Genomic DNA, 22,938 nt, shown 5'->3' on the forward strand with positions numbered 1-22,938 from the left:
ATATTTCGCCACTTTATTTCGCCACTTTAGTAAAATCAAACTGTGATTTCAAGCCTCGCTAAGCCGACTCACATAATAAAAATATTAGCCAAACAGATTAGAACTTTTTACGCACCCACAGCAATTTTAAATATATTCCAAATCTGCCTCGTATAGACGGCTTACGAATTGCGATTGCTAATTGTACGTGATTTACCCGGCGAAAGTAACAGCGTAAAACGTTTACACAATATATAGGTATTTCCAAGATAAACAACACACAGCCGAGTAGATCTGATAAACTGGAATCGCAACTCACCGACTTTTGCTGGAATTCCCGCGTTATGAGCCTGACCTGAAATAGAAAATAAATACAACTGTAAGTGTTCAAATAGTAGAACTAGACACATAGCAATTTGCGCTGTCCCTAGGTAAAATACATTATGAGCAGCATATTGCTTCTGCAATTACTATGACTCAAGGCATATTACGACAGAGCAGAACTGGATCAATGGTCTTGTCGTTGAGTGCAAGGCTTCAAATGTGCATTTTTTCACCCTAGCTGCTTGCGATATACGCTTTAAAAGACTTTAGCTCTAGTGTTTTAATCGTTTATAAACCTTAACGCATCCAAAATAGTATCAAAACAAGGAGCCTGGGCGTCTTCCAAATGACAATTTTAACAGACCGAGTAATAAACGGAGAAAATTGGGCTCAAAACGCAACAAATGTGTCTCGAGCACGCTTATCTTTCCTTGAAATACGATCCATCCGCGTTCGCAACAGTTTATTGCGTCATAAACGGCACCTCGGCGCGCTGTCGTGGGTCGACGTGGTTTTGACGCCGACTTGCGCTCACGATTGCCCGCCATGTTTGTTTATACCAAGACGACCTGTTCGGCGTTAGAAAGGAGGACATAGGAGCGCAACTGTGTATAGTTGTTTTACATGTATCGGCAAGTAACTGTTGTAAAACTGAAACCAGACTTGGGCGTGTTATTTGCCTACCACAACTCCTTATAAAACTTACCCCTGTAGATGCGCTGCTGAGCGGCGATTGAGAGAGTCCAAGCTAGCATTAGTACAATCTGATACTTCATCGTTTCTTCTCGCTGTTTGTTTTTGCAGCTTAGTTTAACAAAAACACCAAAGCATGTTTCCTGGTTCAACCTGACGATACACGTAATAGAACCTGTGGTTAAACGCTAAAAACACAAGCTAAATACAATTATCAGCCCGCTTTCTAATGCTTTATCAGATTCAAACTCGTCTCTCAAAAAAATGCTCGTTGCTGGAGACGCGTGCCTGACGGTTTCCCGCCTCAAACTCAAAGCAAAACCAGGCGAAGTGAACAGGAGCAATTAGCGCGGTGCTGGTCCGATAGGCGAGTTATACAACCGCCCGCTGTCCAGTCGAAACCCAGTCTGGACGATTTGCATTCAGTCTGTGCTAATTGGCACCTTGGCCGAAATCCGGCCCGGGACCCAGCACAACGGCCCCTCAAAGCAAAACACCCGTTTGCATACAAACCGCCTAATACATTGTCACTCCCGTACATAAAGGAGGACGCTTTTAATTAGTATCGCGTTTGAAATATAAACGCACGTCACTATTACAAGCGATCGCGCAAAACCCTGCGAAGCCATCCGACGTTTTTTTCGTGAAATCTGCGGAACTCAAAGCTGTACGCCAAAGCAAACGTAAGCTATATGTGGTGTGAAGTTTTAGCTTAATTTCTAACAGTTTAAAATTTTTGCTGGCAGTTTTTTTCTTAGGCTGACTCGCGTTTTACGTTAAAATCACAAACTGTTTATTTTGCGTATATTGTGATCTCATCGAAAAGAGGCAATCATAAGATACGATTGTTTTGCTTAAGCCAATATTTTATTTTGTCAATAAAAAGTCAACCTTATCGCTTTACGATTCTATTAACGTAAAGTAATTTCAATAAGCAGCTGTTACGAACCTAAATTTTCCTGTGTGTTTTTTACAATTTTTTTGCCTGACAATGTTTTACCTAAGTGTTTTAGCTGTTACCTATGGAATAAGTCATTTTTTAAATTCCTTATTTGTTATTTCTGTATGGCCTTTGTGCGTATAATGTTATTGGCCTATACATACATTGTACGTCGAAAAACACATTGTTTAACATAGTGTCTAAACATAAATAAAAATCCCGTCAAACTGGCGAGTTCAACTTTTCTATTTAGACTGAACCTGTACATACCTCAACTTCCACCATACAACGTTCGCAACGGCTCAAACCAGTTATCAATGCATCTTGCATATAACTGTCATGTAAATAATCTCGCCATCGTCAAACCAACCACAACAACACTCCGCAATAATTCTCGTTTCATCAGCGCCGTAATTAGGGATGGGCCAACAGAAGCAGGTACGAGCGTCCGAAATCTAAGGACGACAGCGTTAAGCCGGGCGAAATCACCGGATAAGGCGCTTCTGTTTTATCGGGCTGGTTGAAATGTATCAATTGTGATTGGACGGCCAATTTTGTCCCACGCTTTACGTAATCTCGGAATGGCACCAAAAGTTTATGGCGGCGACTCATTAAAAAAATACCATACTGGAGTGGAATTTTGCCACAACGCACCCAACTTGAGCTAGAAAGAGTAACGAGTACGACTCCAGATTCTATACTCGATTAATTGTCATGACTAGGGCGATTATTTTTTGACTTGTCAAAAAAAGTCAAAATTTTGTCAAAATTTTCACGTTTGGTCAAAATTTGTCAAAATTATTTCCAATGAAAATCGTTAAAAAATACACATAAATCGCTTAGTATTTCAACTATTTACACAAATGTTTTTAAAAAAAAAACAGCGTGTTGTTTTTCTTTGCCATTTTAATAGTTGTTTGTCTTTTTTTAATGACAAAAATATTAACTATGCGTTTTCATAAGTTTTGCATTAGCCGAAATATAACTGATTTGTGTTCGACCGGTAGTCAGCCAAACATCAAAAACGTGTGTTTGACGACCCCAAGACACAAATGCAGTACATTAAACGTCAACGTGTTGTTTAAATCAATGTATTTCTAATAGGTTAAAATTTTGCCAAAAAAATATATTTTCAGGTCAAAATTTGTCAAAATTTCAATTTTTCAGGTCAAAATTTCTCAATTTTTAGGTCAAAAAATAATCGCCCTTGTCATGACATTATTTAAATAAGATTTCGAACAAAGCCCACGGAGAATAATATGGCAAATCATGTTTCTTAAGCGTTTGATTCGCGAAGAACTTGATTAATTATTGTGATGACTCGATTGCTACTGTACATTAAAACGTTTTAAAACTAATGGTTGCGCATGTCTGGAAACGTTTGCTTTCAAAACAATACTCGATTTTAATGCAATTTATTTGCATTTTATTTTCGATGTTTTGTTACTAATATAATTAGGTTTCATTCATAAGATAGAGAAATCAGGTGGCACTGTATAAAGACAAATTTTTTCATTTATACTTTGACCTGATGAAGCACGGTTGTGCGAAAGCTTGTCGAGAATCAAATACAATTTGTCTTTATACGGTGCCACCTGATTTCTCTATTTAGAATTAGGACAAATACGGCCATATACAAAGATTCATAATATAGTTACCGCAAGACATCTTCCACTGACAAATACTAGAAATGCAACAATGCATTTCAAATGTATATGATGGAAACTTTCCGCCCTCTAAAATAGTCAAATTAGTATTAACCTAAGCAAATGTGTCAACATTCTATACCAGTGTGTACGATTAGACAATTAGATAAGTAAACACTGGTTGATTGACATTAACCATTAATATTAAAACTCAGTTTAAGCAAATGAAAACACTTTCGCGAAAAACTTCGGTTAAACGTTTAACTTGCTCGCGACTCCTGTTTAACTTCGAATTCTGTTATAGGCCTTGATGAATTGGCTGCATGGATTAGTTTTGGCATTAAAGTGCCAGTGGCTTATTGTTGCCCATGTTGTAAACCCCAATATAAAACTATATAGTTGATTACGAGACATGAATCTCGAGAGGACAGCATGCCGCAATAAAGTCGACCAATTGTGGGCATAAATAGTTTCACGTATTCTCTGAGCATGCGCCTGCCGCATATTGGCTGATCTTATTTAATTTTTACTGTCACCAACAAACCTCATGGTCGTTTGATGCGCGAAATACAATGCTCCGTTTGTTATTTCGTTATACAGGTTAAAGCCGAAATACCGATCCGTGCTTTGAATGCTGGTAAGCTTGCTCAGAGAGTTATGATTTTTTCGTTCGGCGAGTTGATAAAAAAAAAACGATTGAAAACATTCCCGTATATTCATGTAGCGCTACGTATGTTGTTCAGTAGAACTAAGCGCCCACTTTATCACTTTATTCCATACAAAAATTATAAATATTAGAAAATAAATCCCTGCTATCGAGTCTTTGGTTTATTTAATTTTCTCGAATTTGAAACATATATTTATTTTGTATTTCCAAATATTTTTCTGAATAACTAAACCCCTTAAAATATGTTGATAATTAGAATGTTTCAAAAACAGGGATAAAGCATAAAATCATTTTGTAAAATTAGTAAAAAAAATGCACGATTTTTTCTTTTACAATATATTTTCTGCGGTAGATTTCATTAAATACGACTCTTTTACGACGTTAAATATGTGTTCCTTTTTAATTAGAAATTCTTATTTGCGTTTTAATTTCTCATTTCTTTACATAAAAAAATTACCAGCTTGTTTTACTTTTGACACACAAAATAAAAAATCTTGCATTTGTATCGTACATGGCGTATTGGTTGAACAGCATAGAAAATTCTATCCCAACAGTATGTTTTGTTATTATTAAACTGTGGCACTAAATTCTGCAGCCTAAGTCCAGTGTGGTTTCATACTTGCTTGTTGCCGCCTGGTACTTTGCACTCGCCTTATATTGACATATCCCCTAAAATTAAACATTCCTCAAGAAAGTTGGTGTCTAATCTCACTGTAACGTTCGTTGCCGCTGCCTCGACGCGAAATGAGTGGGACGACGCCATTACCTTGATTGATCAACCAGCTTGGTAGATCATGGTGGGCGAAAAAATTCCCAAGCGACCGATAAAGACATTAAAAACAACACATTGTACAAATGAACGTGGCACGCGCGCCAAAAATCAGGCGGAGGCGCATCGTGACTGAGTCATTATTATATGGTGAGCAGCTATATTTATAACGTAGCAGTTCGGCGGCGCTTTGGCGTAACTTTATGTTCAAGAAGCTTAAGTAATTACGTGATCGCCTTTACGACAAGTTCCACGTCTAAGTTGAAAGGGCCGAGGTCAGAGTTTTACGTCGCGTGCCATTTAAGGGGGATTGTGTACGTACAAGGAGGCGTGTTAATTTCTAGCTGGTAGTTTTTTGAACAGCCATTTTACTAAAAGGAATGTTTTCTCTCCGAGAGAATTAAAAATTCCCGAATACCGATTTTAATTCCCAAATTAACCAGAATGTGACTTGGGCCCTAAATATCTTAGCGTCCCCCTAAAATAAGGTCTTCTTTTTAAGAAAGAACCCACCAAGTTTGCTTTGGCAATTATACCCGATAAAACATGATTTAGAATCTGTAAAACGGTTATTGGGGTATCGCTTTTTGTCATGGTAATATTCCTTAGAAATGCAAATACTTTTTATGTTACATTTCCACATTAACACTTAAAATATGTTTAAATGTGACACATGGTTAGAACATGTGCCATACACTTTGATATCTACATTCGGTATTTTTTTTTCTTCGATGCGATAAAACGAGGCGCATAGAAAATTTGATCCATTTAATTGTTTTTTCGCAACATATCTTGTAAAGCCGGGCGGTCTAAAGTAAAATATTTAACGTCTCGTAGAACCACAGCTTTTCTTTTTGCTTGGCAGTGTTGCTTCGATTCCACTTTCTAATTTGGTTTGGAATGTATTGAAAATATATAAACGTGCTGGTGACAATGTTTGCAGTAATTAAACAAGCATCACGGCCTTTGATCTGGCCCACCCCCGCTTTTCCTAAAATGGTTTCACGTGCTTTCGTTCTGTTACCATTACGGGGAAATTACGTCGCCAAAAAGCGATTTAAAAATACCCAATTTTAATCGACCAACGCTGCCACAGTGCCACAGTACAATTTAAACCACACGCTTTTAAGCAATCACTTTGGCGCAATAAATGTTTCTTGTTGCAATGCGATTTTGCAGTGCGCCTATTCTTGTCGCTTCTGTCATGGCAATAAAATAAAACGTGTGCAACTTGTAAGCTATGGCGATTACGATCTGTTTTCGGTATTCGATCCTGCTAACTAGCCTCGTCCATCCTACTATGGATATAATGGGCGCAAAAGAAACTCCGGATAATTAACGATTATACACCGAAATACGCCAGTCGGGCATGTTTTTGTTCGGTCGTTACTTCTTAAAGAGCAATTCCAACGGACTACTAGCCTCGGCTAATAATGTATCCGTGATTGGTTGAGCAAGAAAGTCGTGCGCCCAAGTCCACGGTTTTGCTGCTGGTTGGGGGCATGACTTATTGACCCTGTGTGTGCCAGTTTTCTGGGAAAGGTTTCACCCAAACACGTTATGTTGTCTATTTGTGGCTTGAACCGCTGTCGGCAATGACTGGCATAATTTTACAAACGCATGCTGCTGGGTTTCCACTGCAAGTTATAAGGCTTATAAGAGGGTCCTGGTGATGGCATGACCTTTAAGTAGGTTAGGGTTGACATATTGGAAAACGCACAATCGCTTACAAACCGGATTTGTGTTTATGGTACACGTAACAGTAAGCAGTTATAACATTTCTGAGCATCTGAGAAAGCTGCTGTTCAACAAGCAAGATAAGTGTAGAGTGTGAAAAAATGTAAATAAAAAATATTCCGAAAAAATTGTAGGCAAAACTTTTAATTCAGATTTTTGAATGAATATTGACATGTGGATTTTGGCAAACAAGTCGTGATGGTTTTTAATAGCACAGCTGTAGGGATGCACAGAAGCAACATAAAATGTTCACACGAACTGCAAAAAAACACATTGTACAGATTTTGAAATTTTTGCCAAAATACGGACTTTTTAGCGCAAAAAAGCGATCCCCTTTGACGCGGATTTAAACTCCTAATGTATTCATATTTCAAGAAAAGTGATGAATTTTTTAATCTTGCGAAAGTGAACTTGTCTGTGAACAAACAGAAAAAAATGTGTGTGGAACGTTTTTCAACTGTCATTGCAAAAATGATCTAAATATAAATGCAAAACCGCAAAGATCGCGAACTTTGAAAAACATGTACCATTTTATTAGTTTCGAACACGTGATAGCGCCAAGGACCGCAGCCTAAAATAGCGTCGCCGTTTAAAAGTTATATCTTGTCGATAATCATTGCAGTGCTCATTGACGACGAAGCATATACGGGGGCGTTGCGCTATTTCTGTAGCAATTTTGCAGTTTTAAAGATATTTGTAAGTGTTTGGTTGGCAAATATGAAGAACAGCTTATATCTTAACAACATTACAGACGGACTTGACAAAAGATATTTAAATTCCGCATCATATTACAAACATATCCAAACAACTTCTGATTTACTCTGATTTACTTGGAAACAGTAGTGAAAAGAATTCGAAACGGTCCGGGAATGGCGTTTCGTTAAAATTTTACGAAAAAAAATGTTATTGTAAAATAATAATATATTTTTACCAAGCCATGTCCTCTAGAATATTACCGCACACAAACATTCGATTCTGTGGTTTTTACTTTGACAGAATAGCGATGGGACCCACATTAAATTGTCAAACAGATCGTAAGTTTTCTCTAACAATCTCGTTTTAAATGCGGAATGCTCTGAAAAAAAGTTTTTATTATATTTGAAGACAGTATTTTTTATAATCGAAATCATCAAATAGTGCAAGTGGCTACACTGGAATCCTTTATTGTACAAAACCACGGTAATACTTAGCATGAAACGCGCATTCAATATGACGAATATGGTATTTTCTTCAAGCGCCATGTTTGACTAAGCGAATAGACCATTTTCGTGATTTGCCATATGCCAGCATTATCCACTCGTTTAAGAGCTCAATCTGCAACATTTCATTTGCCGTAATGATGCTACCGTCTTGGAAATTCAATCGTGACATATATTAGGCAGTTCAGATAACTTCACAGCCGTTATCTAGACAAATCTTAAATAAAATGCTTTAGCCCTATACCCTTCAATTAAGCGATTTTTGTAAAGAACGTGTTTTCGTAATAAATAGACTAAGGCAGGGGCGTGCAACCTTTCATACTGCCGGGCCAAATATGTGTATTCGGATTAGACCACGGGCCACTTGCATATCTCGTCGTCTACCTGTTCGTGCAGTGGTCGGCAAACTTTTTGTTGCGGCCCAAAGTACTGTTTTCAGAACTACTTAAAGGCCCACTACGTAAAACCACTACGGAAACTGTTGTGGTCCCGCTTCGTGTAATTTCCTTGGCAGTAATCGCGTAAGCGCATTTCACAGTCACGTGTTTCTATAATTGATTACTATTCGTCTGTGTTATGTAAATTGCCAATTATCCAAGCTAGAAAGGCTTGTGTCATTTATTCGTTAGGCCCATTCTAGTTTACTCACCACGGTGGAATAGAAAAAAAAAAAAAAAAAGAGAAGAAACAGTGGCAAATTCAGGAGGATATTTGGTTTTAAGGTGAAATATTCTACGGCGCCTAATGGCCAAAACACTGCCATGCTACAATATAAAACATTATATAAAAAAGAATATGCGCGCAAAGAGCGAAAAAATTTGCGTTTACATAGAGTTAAAGTTGGCAAAAAATATAGTTTTACAGGCTCACAAGATCACATTTGGCACGTGGGTCTTTTTAAGCTGACCCAATTTAAAAAATTATATGCCACACCAATTGTTAAAATAAAGTGCAATGAATGTACGGCTATCATGCGGCCAACAACTACGGTACATGATAATACCAAACTATTCAAAAATAACTCGCGGTCCACAGTTGACCTACCACTGTGTTAGGGACTACCACAAAAAAACACATACACGTACGTTGAACCGAACAATGTCACCTTAATGCCACCTTAAAAGCAACAAATTTTCTCAGCTGTGGAAACTTATTTATATCGAGATGTTCGCGGTAAAAAAGTACTTTTAGCCGTGCAGAGAGAAATTGGTTTCTTTTTTTTACAACTCACATGAACATTAAAATTGAATATAAAACAATTACATTTCAAATGAGCGAAAAAGATCAAACGGTCATTTTAATATGCTTTCTTTATGTGGCCATAAGTAGCTATTCGAAAGCATTTCAAGAACAAATAAATTGCAGCGCTCAGTGCAATTCACTTTCACACAAAGTTGTACACTTTCCGCAACAGTATCCAAAACACATTTTGTAGTTTTATTTTGTTAGCAGGTCACATTCTATTCTAATTCTAATAAACTAAAAATTTACATTCTATATAAGGCGACCTAGACTAAGGAACAGTCAAGAAGTTTCAATATTTTAACAGTTACCTGAATGTTTAGTGGTGCGGGTCAAAAACCAAAGCACACCGCGGGCCACATATTTTAATTCTGCGGGCCGCATTTGGCCCGCGGGCCGCAGGTTGCACGCCCCTGGACTAAGGCCTTAACTTTACCCATTTCGGGACCACGTGACTTTCATTAATTCATTAAAATACCTTTCTGACGATCAAGGCCAAACTCGTTCAGAGCATGTGCTAGCAGAGTCACAATGTAGGTCTGATTTCTATGGATTTCTTAATATATAAGACGATAATGTTACAATTCGCAATAGTATCGAATTTTAGTATCGAATCTATTTTGTCCCATGCGGTGGTAATTATGTTTGTAATGTTGGAAATTTTGGTCGTGACCAATATTGCAAGCTAATGGTTACCAGTCGGCAATGTCGAAAAAAGTCGAAAAATCCGAGTTGTTGACCCTACGACCTGACACGAAACCATATTTTAAGTAGGGAAATTTAAGCGTAAAGCAGCAAAATTTGATCGTAAAATTTGCGTGAGCGTGATTATCGAATTAAATCATTAAGTATCGGATATTTTAAGGTAAGAAAAGTCCGATTTGTGAAAGAGTAACCGTGATCGAAACTCGACAATCTACGGTTAATCACGACTAGGGGATTTACATAATTTAAACGAATTTTCTTATCAATATAAATTCCACTAGTAATAACTTATAAATACTATCAAGCAGCAACGATAACTGTTTTATGCTTTTTGTCCAAAGAAATATTAGCATACTTTTGGGCCAGATTTCTTATTGCTTTTGCGAAAATCAGCATTTAGTTAAGATAAACATAAAGCAGAATGACAGGATAATGTTAAACACTGTCGTGCGGTCGACTAGAAAAAAACCATGACATAACACTGGTTTAAGTTAAAGGTCACGTCAATGCACGTTATTATTCTAATTTCTATAAGTTATGTGATACACGTGTTTCCGCTTGTGCTCATCCGATCGAATGACGTCAATGTGTTTGTGATGTTATTTTTCAAAATTATTAATTTTTTTTTAGTTTAATTGAACTCAATTCATCATTGGTCTTGTTCTTGTTAATGATAAATACGTGCTGACTACAACACAACTGACACAAGTTCATCGACGATTTATTCCGTACGTGATTGAGAAGTTATTTACAAATTCTGCACCTGGGAAATTACAAATTGGGGATTACGACATATAAGGGACGAGAGAAATCAACACATGCCTTTTTTCAGAAGAAAAACGCTGTAAAAATCTACACATGGTGTTTTGAGTTCTGATACAGGTGTACTATTAACGATTCTAATAAAAAAAAATAAAAAGTAATTACAGCGAAATTAAATCTGAGTAAATCCGTGGTTCAACTCTACACTTTCAATGCGGTCCTTTGCTGGAACTTTAACTCCGGACCTTTAAGTTTTCCTGGGCTTCGTCACAACTTTTCCAGTTGTTTGTTTTCGCGTAAAGATCAGAATACTGGAGTCGATGTCGTCCAGTGAATGCGCCATCCCGTCCGGCTCCGTTTTTGTCGGTTGGTTGCCGCTATTGCCGGCCCATCCTGTGTCGAGAAACAGTTGCTTTAATCCAGTGTTTCGCAACCTTTTTTGGCTTGCGGCACCCTACAGAAATTATCAATAGTTCGCGGCACCCTTGCTCGTATTTTTGCTGAGTGGTTAACTGTAACGTTACAATAAACGAGATTGAAACAGCACATTAACTGTGTAACAAGGTGTAATTTTTTTTTTTTTTTTTTGGCAATTTAATCGTACACACAAATTGTATCAAGAAGCTTACCAATAGAGCAAAAACTGGAATACCAAAGAATTTTAAATATCTCTTGGCACCCTTGAGTGTTAAAAATGGCATCCTAGAGTGCCGCGGCCTCCCGGTTGAAAATCATTGCTTTAATCCGTATCTGGGCAAAGTACGGCCTGCGTGCCGGGTCCGATTTGCAAAGCAATTTAATCTAACACGCGACTTACGTAATATTTTTAAGTTAAAATAACTCTTTACGTTTTATTGTGATTTGTGATTGCGTTGGTTAACTGAATTTCACTTGCAATTTTAGTTTTTCCTAATCTGCCTAGCTTGTCAAAACAATGTTCATTTACAGCTTTATTTAAAAAATTCTTTCTTGATGTATTTTGGATTATTTTTTCACTCGATCCCTAAGAATTTTGCTTATACTTATACGGTCTATGTCATTATCAACCGCCCATCCCTTATTAAATCACTGTTTGTTCGATGGCCTAGTTGTTCAGGGTTCTGTAAAACGTTTAATTTTGGCGCTTCCGGTTTTCTTTATTAGCACATAACGAAATCGGTACAGTGATATGTCAAAATAAAGATCTTTCTTCTTGCAAAATACCGCAAATGGCGTTTTTAGATATAATGCGTCCGCCCAATTGTATGAGCTGTCATTTTCGGCATCCAAGGTCAAAAGTACAAATATCAAGCAGGAATTTTGTGTTTTGATAAAACCCACATAATACGAGTTAAGAGCAAAAAAAAAATACCTATAACTTTAAGCGTGTCGATCTGAAAGTATACGCTTTTGTAAAAACCCTGGAGAATTGAGATAAAGTGTAAAACACAAAGCCAACTGTATAGTGCAACTTTTGCAATGCCTGGGACGGTACGTACCTGCAAAGTCTCCGCACGATTGCCTGTCGCTGTTGTAGGTGTTTATTCCTCCCACGCAAACAGAAGCCGGTGAACAAGCATCCGATCTGCGGCGTAAATAAACCATAGTGTTTTTTTTTAGGGGGCGGCATTTTGTGCGCAAAAAACTTTTACAAGGAGGCATGAACTATATGGGATGAGAAGTTTTAGTCTACTAAGCACTAAAATAAGCACTGGTATGCTTGAAAGTACTATAGTTTGCTAACAGTATTTTTTTTTACGTAATATTAGTATATTGTTGTTTTACAAGAAACAAGACGCCATACAAACATAGATTAGGCTACCTGACAAGCTATGACCAAAACAATTGCTCAACTGAAGTTTTCGATTTGATATAAAATAAACAAAACCTTTCCGCCATAATTTCTGAGGTCTTAGAATTTTTATACCTATTTGCATCAATGCCACACCCATCCATAAATCACAGACAGTATAAGGTAAACGGATCAACTCCCAAAAAACGCCATTCGTAACCCTGCAAGACAAAAACAATAACACAATTTCGTTCAACACTTACTTGACTCCTGGACAAAGGGCGTTGGGGATTCCCTTTGGACTGTAGGCTCTAAAGTGAATGTACCCGGGCTGCACCTGTGAGCGTATATTTGGCGGAACCCTGGCCATGACGGCATCGTTGTCGCCCAACAAGTAGCGTACCGGGGTCACCAAACTTTCGTTGACTCGACTGCAGTTGAAATCTTGCAACGAAACACAATCAATTAAATCGGCAAAACAGTATAGACTTTCTTGTCTCAGTCAAAATCAGTCACTATAGGTTCTAGTTTATAAAAGAGAAATATATTTCGCCAATCACGGCATCATCAGTCTCTTATTCAAATAGAAGCCAGTTTCTTATTTCAAATAGAAGCCAGTTTCTTATTTCAAATAGAAGCTAGAAGTCATTCGAAGTCATTGTCGTCACTAACGTGCATTAGGGCGAGGAGATATCTTCTTTTTCAAATATTCGGTTTGCATCAATTAAATCGGTGTACAAATAGCCGTGGGGAAGGCTGCGTTACTGAAATCAATAGGTTTAACTAGGACGGAAGGTGAAGTAAGGCAAGCCAAAGAAATCTAGCCGGCGGTGAGGTTCGAATACGTGACCTCAGCCACACCGGGGCCGTTGCTTTACCAACTGAACTACACAGGTTCAGTGAGAACTGAGGGATCAGGTCGAGAAAATATCACAGCACTGTTGTCTGCTGTATGCGTTCGTACATACAACTACACATATTAAGATATTAGGCGGTTGTAAACAGATTTGTCTTGCCACGCCTGATTTATTAGATTTACGACGCCACTAGATATAGGAATTTAAGGCTACTAATTTTTATTTATTTATTTATTTATATATTTGTTGTTTCAGAAAATTACAATCGATTCGAAAATTTCGAATGCAAATTTTTAGAGATAATAACATATATGCAAGCTTTGCATTGAGTCAATGGAGTTGAGATACCAAACAGAATTTTGTTGCGGCGCCTTTGGAAAATTAAAACGATGCACCAGAGCATCGCGACGCACAATTTTGAAGCCTCTATGTTAGGGAATCGAAAGCCTGGAACAAGCAACTAAGCCATGGAATCCGCATGGGAACATACTGTGATCTATCCCTGTCGTATATATCCGTGATAACTGATTTTACTGTATTTAGTCTTGACCCTTTTTAAACGCAACCAACTTGTAAATATTGTTCAATATTTTTTCGTTTAAACGTAAAATAAAAGCAATCCAAAATGACAATTGTGTCCTTATTTCTCATAGTGATCGGTCGCATTACTCGTCACGAATTATTTTAACTTTCTAACCAGGTTGCAGTAAATCATTTTTTATCGTTAATTCATTGACAACCGGTTGCCTTTATCTTGTGTTGAACCCAATGAACAGGATAAACTGAAATAAGTTTGAGTTCAAACCCTACAGTGAACCCGACAAGTTGGTTATAGTCAATGTAAAGTTAATTGTATTTCGCTCCAACGCAGTATCAGCACTTTTTTCATCAATTTGTTTAAATTTAGAATTTAATTTTTTAAATTATCACTTGCGATTAACGTTTTATATTCATTAGCATGTCGGATACAGTTATTTCGAAGTGATTTGTTTTTTCGAAAATTGCAGTACAGAGCAAATGTGAGACGCAATATCTATAGCAACTGAAAACACCTTTTATCACTGACAAGTAGAAAGAGTATATACTTACTCTCAATTTGATTGAAGTGGGCAATATCTTGCAGCATATGCTCAAGTGCTCGTCTAACGTGGGACTCTTCCACTTGGTAATCATCCTCCCTAAAGGAAGCGTCAAAAAGTTACGTAAAACACCCAGATATCGAAACTAAAAAAAAAACTATATCGAAACTCAAGCTACAATGCCGCTTATGGAATGTATAGGGAAACAAATATTTTTGTTACAAGAAATAAAACAGAGATCCGATAGTATCGTAAATGGAAAGATACTCGATGCCAAGTGCTAGTATCGGCACTTGGTCGATATCCATGTTATATCGGTACCGATCAGATACCAAATTTACTTGAATATTTCATCCATGAAGTAACGTTTTTCACAATTGAGAATGTAAATTTTTCCGAAAAAAAAGGATTGATATTTAAACATAACTTGTCATTTTTTAACAGATTAAAAATAATTGCATTTGCAAGTTGTGATTTCATCTCTTTGAATATTTTGTCATATTTAACAGGTTATGCTACATCGAATCGGATGGCCTTTGCACAATATAGGCTGTTGGAAATTATGACAAAAACGATATCAACTTGAGTCGTAAAAAACGTTTTTTTAACAAATAGGCACAATTGCACATTCTGTGTCCAGGAAAAAATAAAGATCAGCAAATCTAAAGCATTACATAAGTACGTGCAGCCGTTGCAGTATTGTTATCACCTGGACAAAAGTGTGTAGCCCATCAAGATGTTCTGCGGGCTGCCCGATGCTCGGACGCTGTTCACCAAACTATCGGTTCCTGTGCTCCAGTCTACGCTATCAAAATTGCTCGGAAGAACCGACCCCCATGTCTAGAAATGTTTTTTATATTTTATAAATTTGTCAATTTTAAAGCGAACTACCTTACACAGACGGTACAAAAACAGGGAGAAAAAGGGTAAAAGTTGCTCCAGAATTTATTCGTATTACTATTAACATTTCAACACAAAGCTAGTAAAAAAAATAAATTCATACAAATTACTTTTAAAATTTTAACACGGGGTTAGAAAAAAATAGGAAAATGTAATTAAACGACAGCTTACTTCGAATAAGTATCTTGATTATAATGAAACGATGTTCTACGGATAAGTATCTCAACCGAAGTTTAGGCCACTTGTGTCAAAAAAGCACAACACAGGCTTACGTTTTGATTGGCAACGTAGAAATAGACCTCGCAAATGGAGGGGTCGTTGGCGTCGTAAACGTTGTACGCCTTGTACTTAGCCATGAGGCCCTCGTAGGAAATCTCGCCTCGATAGCTGGCATGGGACCCACTACCGTCAGCACCCGTTCCTGATTGAACCTGCATATGCAACTTGTTAATAAAACACAACAAAACTGCTTGTTTTAAACTGACGTTTCATCGGTTTAGTTTAGTGTGCCGGTATAGCAGTGTTGTAATGACTTTAGTAAATGACTTGACTTAAGAGCACTTAAGTAACTGATTTCAAATGACTTGACGTGACTTTGTTTTACAAATGACCTGACTGGGATTTACTAATTTCAAAACTCTTTTTACAACACTGCAGTAAATAGAAAAAAACCTTATACTGACAATTCAGATATCACACTAGGCAAGAAGGACCCCATCCTTACTGTGTATCTTTCACCATATTGTTTTTAACATATAGCTTGAAAATATAAATTTGAAATGCAAAAAGGTCGAGTAATTGATAAACACTTGTTGATAAGCACTTCTATAACCATCAGTTATTGTGAGTAAAAATTCCACTTATAAAAGCTTGAACACAATTCTAATATTTCTGAGTTTGAAGAAACCTGAACACACATATGTGCAATGGCTTTCGGTATATTTCTGAGTTTATTATTAATATTGTGTTTTTAATTAGGAAAATTTCACTCGGCATTAAACACAATTCGAAATGACCACTTGTTAAAATTGACTGCGTTGCTCCTCACAAAGATTTTTTTCCAATCGGTAAGACACAGTTTTCCTGCTTTTTGAAAATGTTTGATATTATTTATAGAATGGTTGATAACCCACATGCATATTCGCACAAATATACCCTAATTGAAAAATATACTTTTTGTCTGGGTTGGAAGGCTTTAAAACGCTGCACATTGTCGCCTATGCTATACAGGTTGTACACAAGAAATTTGCCTTGTGAGCGGTTTCTCACCTTAATGCGGAAACTTTCGATGGCACCACCCCTGTTTCCAATCCACATCAACATGACAAAAGGATGCTCCGTGCTACTGGACACCTCTATGCCGTTTACCAGATCCCTGAAAATAACATGATGGTCAATCAACAGTAAAACAACGGTTTCTTTACAAACAAGCCGAAAAAACTAGTGAGAGTTGGAATGGAACACGTTTGACACAGCTGTCAAAACTAGTACTTTGCCTCAAGGTAGACGTTATATTTTAGACGCAATACTGATGGTGGCGCATTTCGAATAACTCCCATAGGTTATGCAAGCTTTTAGCCTACATCATTTTACAGGACCAGTGAAGTAAATTACCTGTACACCTTGTTGTACGTAATCTGTTGAAAAGATCCAGTGCCGATTTTGTAGTACACCTGCGAAAAAAACAACAATAAAATATCGATTACAGGAAAGAAACCATTCATACAACGTATAGTTGTGACGAAAAAGCAGTTTGCAAACCTATCGTACATCTAGGAATCAAATTTGAAGAATACGTAAAAACAGAAACTTGTTTGTCTTAATTGGGTATTATTGCGTTAGGCCTCACTAGGTTGGGCCTACAATTCAAGCAGGCATTGTGTTTAAACTTTAAAGCTTAACCGTGTTTCTATGCCATTTTAACGTAGAATAGACCTGAAATAATCGATTAAATAATAGTGTCATTCATGAAATTTAGATTATCTGTAAAAGTGGCCTGCAATATTCACTAATAACTAAACGATTGGTGAACATTCTAGCATAATCTAGCAGGTAAAAACTCTAGAAATCATTCTCGCCCAACACCCTTGTGTGTTTAAGGATATGGTATAACGTTGTAAACGTATAAGTGTTGTAAACGTAAAAAAGTGTTTCACAACTAGCAAGGTGTGGTAATTTGCCAATCGTGCTCTACAGGGCTCAACGCATAAAAACAATCTCCCACTTTCCCTAATAACCAGTAAACACCCAAACTACATTAAAACACTGAGTAACACAGGCTCGGATTTAAAGCCCTTGCCTTGTTTCCGGTGTCGTACATGTCCCCGCCGCCGTCGCTGATGTAGTTTTGCGTGGCGCCGCTCGTGAAGTCGTAAGTGTAGCTGTACCAGTTCGGTATTGAGCTTCGTACGGCTGAGGCCGAAGCATTAAGAGCCCGCAGAATGCTCACCACGCCCTCTTGTGCTGTACCTGTACGTGGGGGTAAAGTTTTGAGCACTGAAGCAGTTTGCCTTTGCGAGTGCTGTGCGCTTTTCTTGGGGCACAAGCAAGCTTAAATGGCGCAGAATCAACCCTAAATGGCTTAGACTTCTAATGTGGTTGAAAAGTCTCTTATAACCTAGAGACTTTGTTTAAATAGCTGGACTACGAATGTGAGCATGACGGTTGACAAAATATACTTGATTTTTAGTTCTCTTTTAAGCCATTTTATCTTAGATTGCATGAATTTGCATAAACAATCTCTTTATTGTCTTTCAAAATGCAGATATAAATCGACAATTTTTATTCAATAACTCTAAATTAGCTTTGCCGCCAGCAAAACGGCGGCATTTTCAGTCAAGCTATTGATACCAAACGATGGATGAACAATATTTGCGGTAAATGTAAAAAAAATGCTTTTAGCCAAAAAATATACGACATGGCCTCTGCCCTCTTGGTAAAATTGGTCAGGGGCCGCATGATTTGTGTTGGCGGGCCGGGTCTGGTCCGCGGGCCGTACGTTACCCATCCCTGAGCTAGCCAGTTCCAGACAACAAACCTATGTAAGACAATATCTTTCCACACCTGCATTGCTGACCCTCTTCAGTGGGAAGTACTTGGAGTACATCGACTGTAGATTGCCACCGTTGTCGGTCAGGAACCCGTTGTCTGTGTAATACTTGAGGAAGGCAAGGCTCGACCACTGGCTCACGTCGGCTCCGTTGGGAACGTGCCAAATCATGACGTCACTGGCCTGTGGGTCCAAAGTAAATGAGTACAGTATGGTAATTAGCGTCACAATTTAAAATTGTGTTTTCATGTTGCCTATAAGAGTAAACATAGTGGTTCTTTTTAATTCAAATATTTCTGGTTCACGTCTCAAATCGCTTGGACAGCAAGTATTCTGTCGTTTCCTTGCGTTTCAGTTAATGATTAATTACCCTTTAAGCGTTATAAAACAAGTTAAGCTTGACAAAAAGTCACCTATTAAGTATGTAGTATAAATTACCAGCACAGTCGAAGCACATAAGTCACATCTTGGGCTGAACGTAAAACGAAAGCATGGGCTTAATCATAAAGTTTCAAATTTCTAAAATGCAGTGTAACACTAAATTATTCATTAATTTATTAGGCCTAGCAAATCGGCATGCAATAAAAGTCACCAATGTTATATAATATCGGTTTTGTCACGCTATTCAATGGTTTACGTTAAGCAAGCTACAATATAACCGATTATTAAACCCTTATAAGCCTGTGGAAAATACTGTTATTGCGACTATTTAACAAACAAGTTACATTGTAGCAGCGCAATACGATGCATGTTGACATACTAATTCCATGATGAACTTCTAATAATTATAATTCACGTTACTTACAGGCAATGCGGCATAGGCTTGGTTCTTGTAGTCAGCATCCGTCGCCGATTCTACGTTCCCGAAAACGTTAAAGTTCTCCCAATTTTTGCTCCCTTGAAAACAAAACCATCTAATCCATCTACTATACCAATTGACACAGTTGTGATATACTTTTCCGAAAATTTTAAAGTTGCATTTCTACTACTGCGATAAGGCTAAAAGGTAATTTGTTATTTCGTTCTCTTCTGCTTATTTCAATATGTTGTTCTTGTTTAATATGCTTACACGACCTCCAGTTACTGGACATAATTAGGCCTGTATACTTATCCCGTTGGTATAATGAGACAGTTTCGCTCGAAAATAGAAAGCGCCACTACCCTACAGCAGGTAAATTAACTTTGCATAGGTAAACTTACATTTTACGTAAACTATTAACAAGTATCATCATTTAAACAGTAATGCAATTCAAGTAAAGATAACTGAATTCATAATAATTATAAGTGTGTTTTGCCCTTTGTTAAGCTTACAGTATATATCACACACAGAGAAAGTACAAATTTATCATACACAAAAGTAGTGTTTGCTTTATTATTTGACGTTCTCTTTTATTTTAAAACAGAATGCATAAATGCAGCACAGCAGTACGGTCACAGCAATATTACCTGTGTAATTTGAAGGAGCGGATCCCTGATCGCTCGACCAGTTATCTCCGATCGTACATTTTCCTTGGATGTTGTTTTCGTGGATGCTGGCCACCAGAGTCCAACCTCCGCCTGCAGTTTCCATGTCGCAGTAGGTCTGGATTAATCAGCTTAGATTTATATATTTCTAAACTTTTCCACTTTAAAGGAAAATAGAATCCAGTCAGTAAGGTTTTTTTAGACACCCGAGAAAATGATCTAGCATCTCATGGACGCATTTGAATTTTAACTTTCTAAGTTTGCTAATATTTGATTTCAAGTTTGAATTATGCAATTAAAAAAAAAGTCGGCGTTCAAATTTCCAGTTGAATTGAACGTTCAAAGTGTGTAAACAGCTGAATGAAAACATTTCGAAGAGTTTTCATTAAAACTTTTATAGACCGTTTATATCCAAAAATGTATTCCTTATTAAAGCTAACTGTGTAGACGAAACAATTTAGATGGATGTAACATGTGCTGTAAAAAGGGTCGTAAATCAGTCTCGGATAGATCAAAACGAGCTGACAGCAGACTGCTAAACGTTAATATTGCGACAAAACCAACTGATCTCAATCAACAAACATGTAAGGATAAGCACATCGTAGTTTTTCAAGCGATTAAACCCTGTATCTTAGTGATGATGTTTTGCATTTTATCTTACGTAAAAAGATGATGATAAAGCTGAAGGCTTGATCTTGTAAATTCCGGATGTTGTGTAGCTGGCACCTCGAAGGTCAAAGCAGGATGGAAAGGCTGCCTCGTCTCCGCCGCCGCCTCCGGCTATAAGTGATTACAACTTGTTACCGATGTATATATATAAAGCTATAAAAACACTGATCTATATGATATCAAAACAGGATTTTTTTTAATTTGGTTACCTAAGTTTAAATTACAGAAAATGAGGTTCTAGCCATGCACGCTAAACTACAAAGAAGGAACTAATGTGTTGAAGTTACACTTGGTTGCTAATAAATGAAATGAACAGTATTCACAATTTGTTTTGAGACAAGTCTTTTTTTTCTCACAACTTTTTTTTTTTTAACTATAGTAGCCTATTGATAAAGCATGCATCTTGGAGAATTCCCGTACTGTTAAACAATATAATTAACTTTGCTGTAACAACACATAAACTCTTGAAGGTTTTGGTAAACTACACGCCATACCTGGACCAGGAATTCCCCGCTGGCCCCTCATCCCTGGTGGCCCGACGCCTCCCTGTAATAAAAAAATCATTAAATATGGGTCAAGCCTAAATTATTGATGAACGTGTCGAACAATCTGGGTAAGTTGCCTTTTACTAATTGAAAATAGCCTCTGGTAATTATATACGTTATACAAAGTTTCCGCGACCAATTCAAGTCTCCTAGCCTTCCTTCGGGTGAATGATCGCTTGGAAAACTATATATGTTTATTTTAACGAATATTATGCCTAGTAGCAACAATTTACATAGTTATTATTATTACGTTGTTACGAATTGTAACAATAATAATTCTTGGTTGACAGCGGCATTTTCTTATTTAAAACTAAAAAATGTATTTGTGACAAATTGTGTGTCAATTTTGATGAGCTCTATATTTTACCTTATTTTATCTTACATTGACCTTATAAGGCAGGAATGTGCAAAATGTTGTCCGCAACAATGAAATAAAATAGGATCGAGATTTCCTGCAGAATCTCTTTCTAGTGTTTAACGGGCATCTAACTATATGTAAACTTTTGTTAACAAAAATACTTACAGCCGGTCCGGCTTTTCCTGGTCTACCGATGTCACCCTTTTGACCACGAACTCGATTAAGGAACGAAGATGCCTATAAGATTAGAGATTGGTCATCTAAGTCGAATATTATTTGACCAATTGTTCCCAATTTGTTGGCAAATTAGTAGCCAGCAATTAATTGGAGTCGGTATTGACTACACAAGATAAATGCTATACAAGTAGCTTTCTCATTAAATATGCTATACGCGGGTAATTGTCTTACGCAATATTTTGTGATAATACCAGACAATGTCCAATATCCTGTAATGATTGTTCTATCATGTGAGTGATTTGATCTATTTAATGTATATTTACTCGTTTTTATTGCACGTAGTCCCAAATTACACCAGGAAACCAAATGTCAAATTCTAAATGTATCAAATTCAATTAGAACTCTTAAGTTGTAGTCTAGCTAAGCGTATATGAAGAACGCTGTTGCATTCTGTTTCGTATACAGTATTCTTTACGTGGCGGCCGAATGTGCACATGTGACTAATTGTGCAAAGTGGCACACAATTAAAGTGATGAAACAAGCTTCAAACCAACTGAACTCGGCTTTTAGGCCCTTATCGAAGCCGCTTAACTATAGTAAATGAGATTTGCGTGATATTTATATGGCAAGTTAATCGTGGTACGTTTAACAAGCGTTACAAAGGGTATAGAAATTATTCTTTAGCGGTACAGTCTATTTCGCACTTACGTCGGTCAAGCTTCCACCTGGACCGATTACGCTTCCCGTGTTAGGTCCTCCGATTCCGCACATGCACCCACAGCTCCCCATGTCGACACCTAACGGCAATCCGGTGTGCAGAAGGCACGCCGCTAGGGCGAGCCAAAGATATTGGCGCATTTTTGTATGTAATTTATGCTACAAGGAATTTTGGTAATATAATGTTTTACTTATTTTGAATTGCAGAGAATAATATTGAACAAATTATATATTGTAAAATAAAAAAACTAACAGCACGAACTTCCCTACTTTTTGCATTGCCTGAAAATGATCTATATAACTTGTTTGTTCGACTGTGGATTTTCCATTAGATGAAAAAAAATTCTAGCGAAATTTAAGAATGAATTTTAGTGTTTTTAACCGGCCAAACTAGTTTTTTGTGGTTTCGAAACCCATAAAATTCCGCTGCATCTTTCGATGTTGCTAAAACAACCTCTCAATTCTTCACACACAAACCTTAAACATTTTATGCCATCTTGTCAATGTTTTAACACTATAACGAGCTTCAAGATGCCTCTCCTGTCTTATGAACACCAGCAAGGCCACTACCCTTAATATAATCTATCTTCGCCAAAGTGAAAAAAGGAAAAAAAAATTACTCGTGATAAGATGCTTAATTTAATCATGTTTAATCCACCGTGAGCAATAACTTCTTCATCTTACGGATT

The 22,938-nt window shown here is 37.2% G+C and overlaps 1 protein-coding gene across 1 annotated transcript; it reads right to left on the reverse strand.

Annotated features, from left to right (window-relative positions):
• Positions 1–10,910: 10,910 nt before the first annotated feature.
• LOC146162481 (uncharacterized) lies at positions 10,911–22,327 on the reverse strand. Its single transcript, XM_083385207.1, has 16 exons — positions 22,241–22,327; positions 21,521–21,592; positions 20,947–20,998; positions 20,445–20,563; positions 19,766–19,901; positions 19,125–19,216; positions 18,334–18,502; positions 17,570–17,739; positions 16,885–16,943; positions 16,540–16,645; positions 15,543–15,701; positions 15,080–15,210; positions 14,381–14,469; positions 12,698–12,878; positions 12,142–12,227; positions 10,911–11,056 (listed from the first exon to the last, which is right to left on the reverse strand). The coding sequence occupies exons 1-16, from the start codon at positions 22,319–22,321 to the stop codon at positions 10,911–10,913; spliced, it is 1,848 nt and encodes a 615-aa protein (XP_083241333.1). The 5' UTR covers positions 22,322–22,327.
• Positions 22,328–22,938: the final 611 nt, after the last annotated feature.

Source organism: Ascidiella aspersa, chromosome 3 (assembly GCF_963924565.1).
Source record: "Ascidiella aspersa chromosome 3, kaAscAspe10.2, whole genome shotgun sequence".
In the NCBI taxonomy this organism is placed as follows: domain Eukaryota; kingdom Metazoa; phylum Chordata; class Ascidiacea; order Phlebobranchia; family Ascidiidae; genus Ascidiella; species Ascidiella aspersa.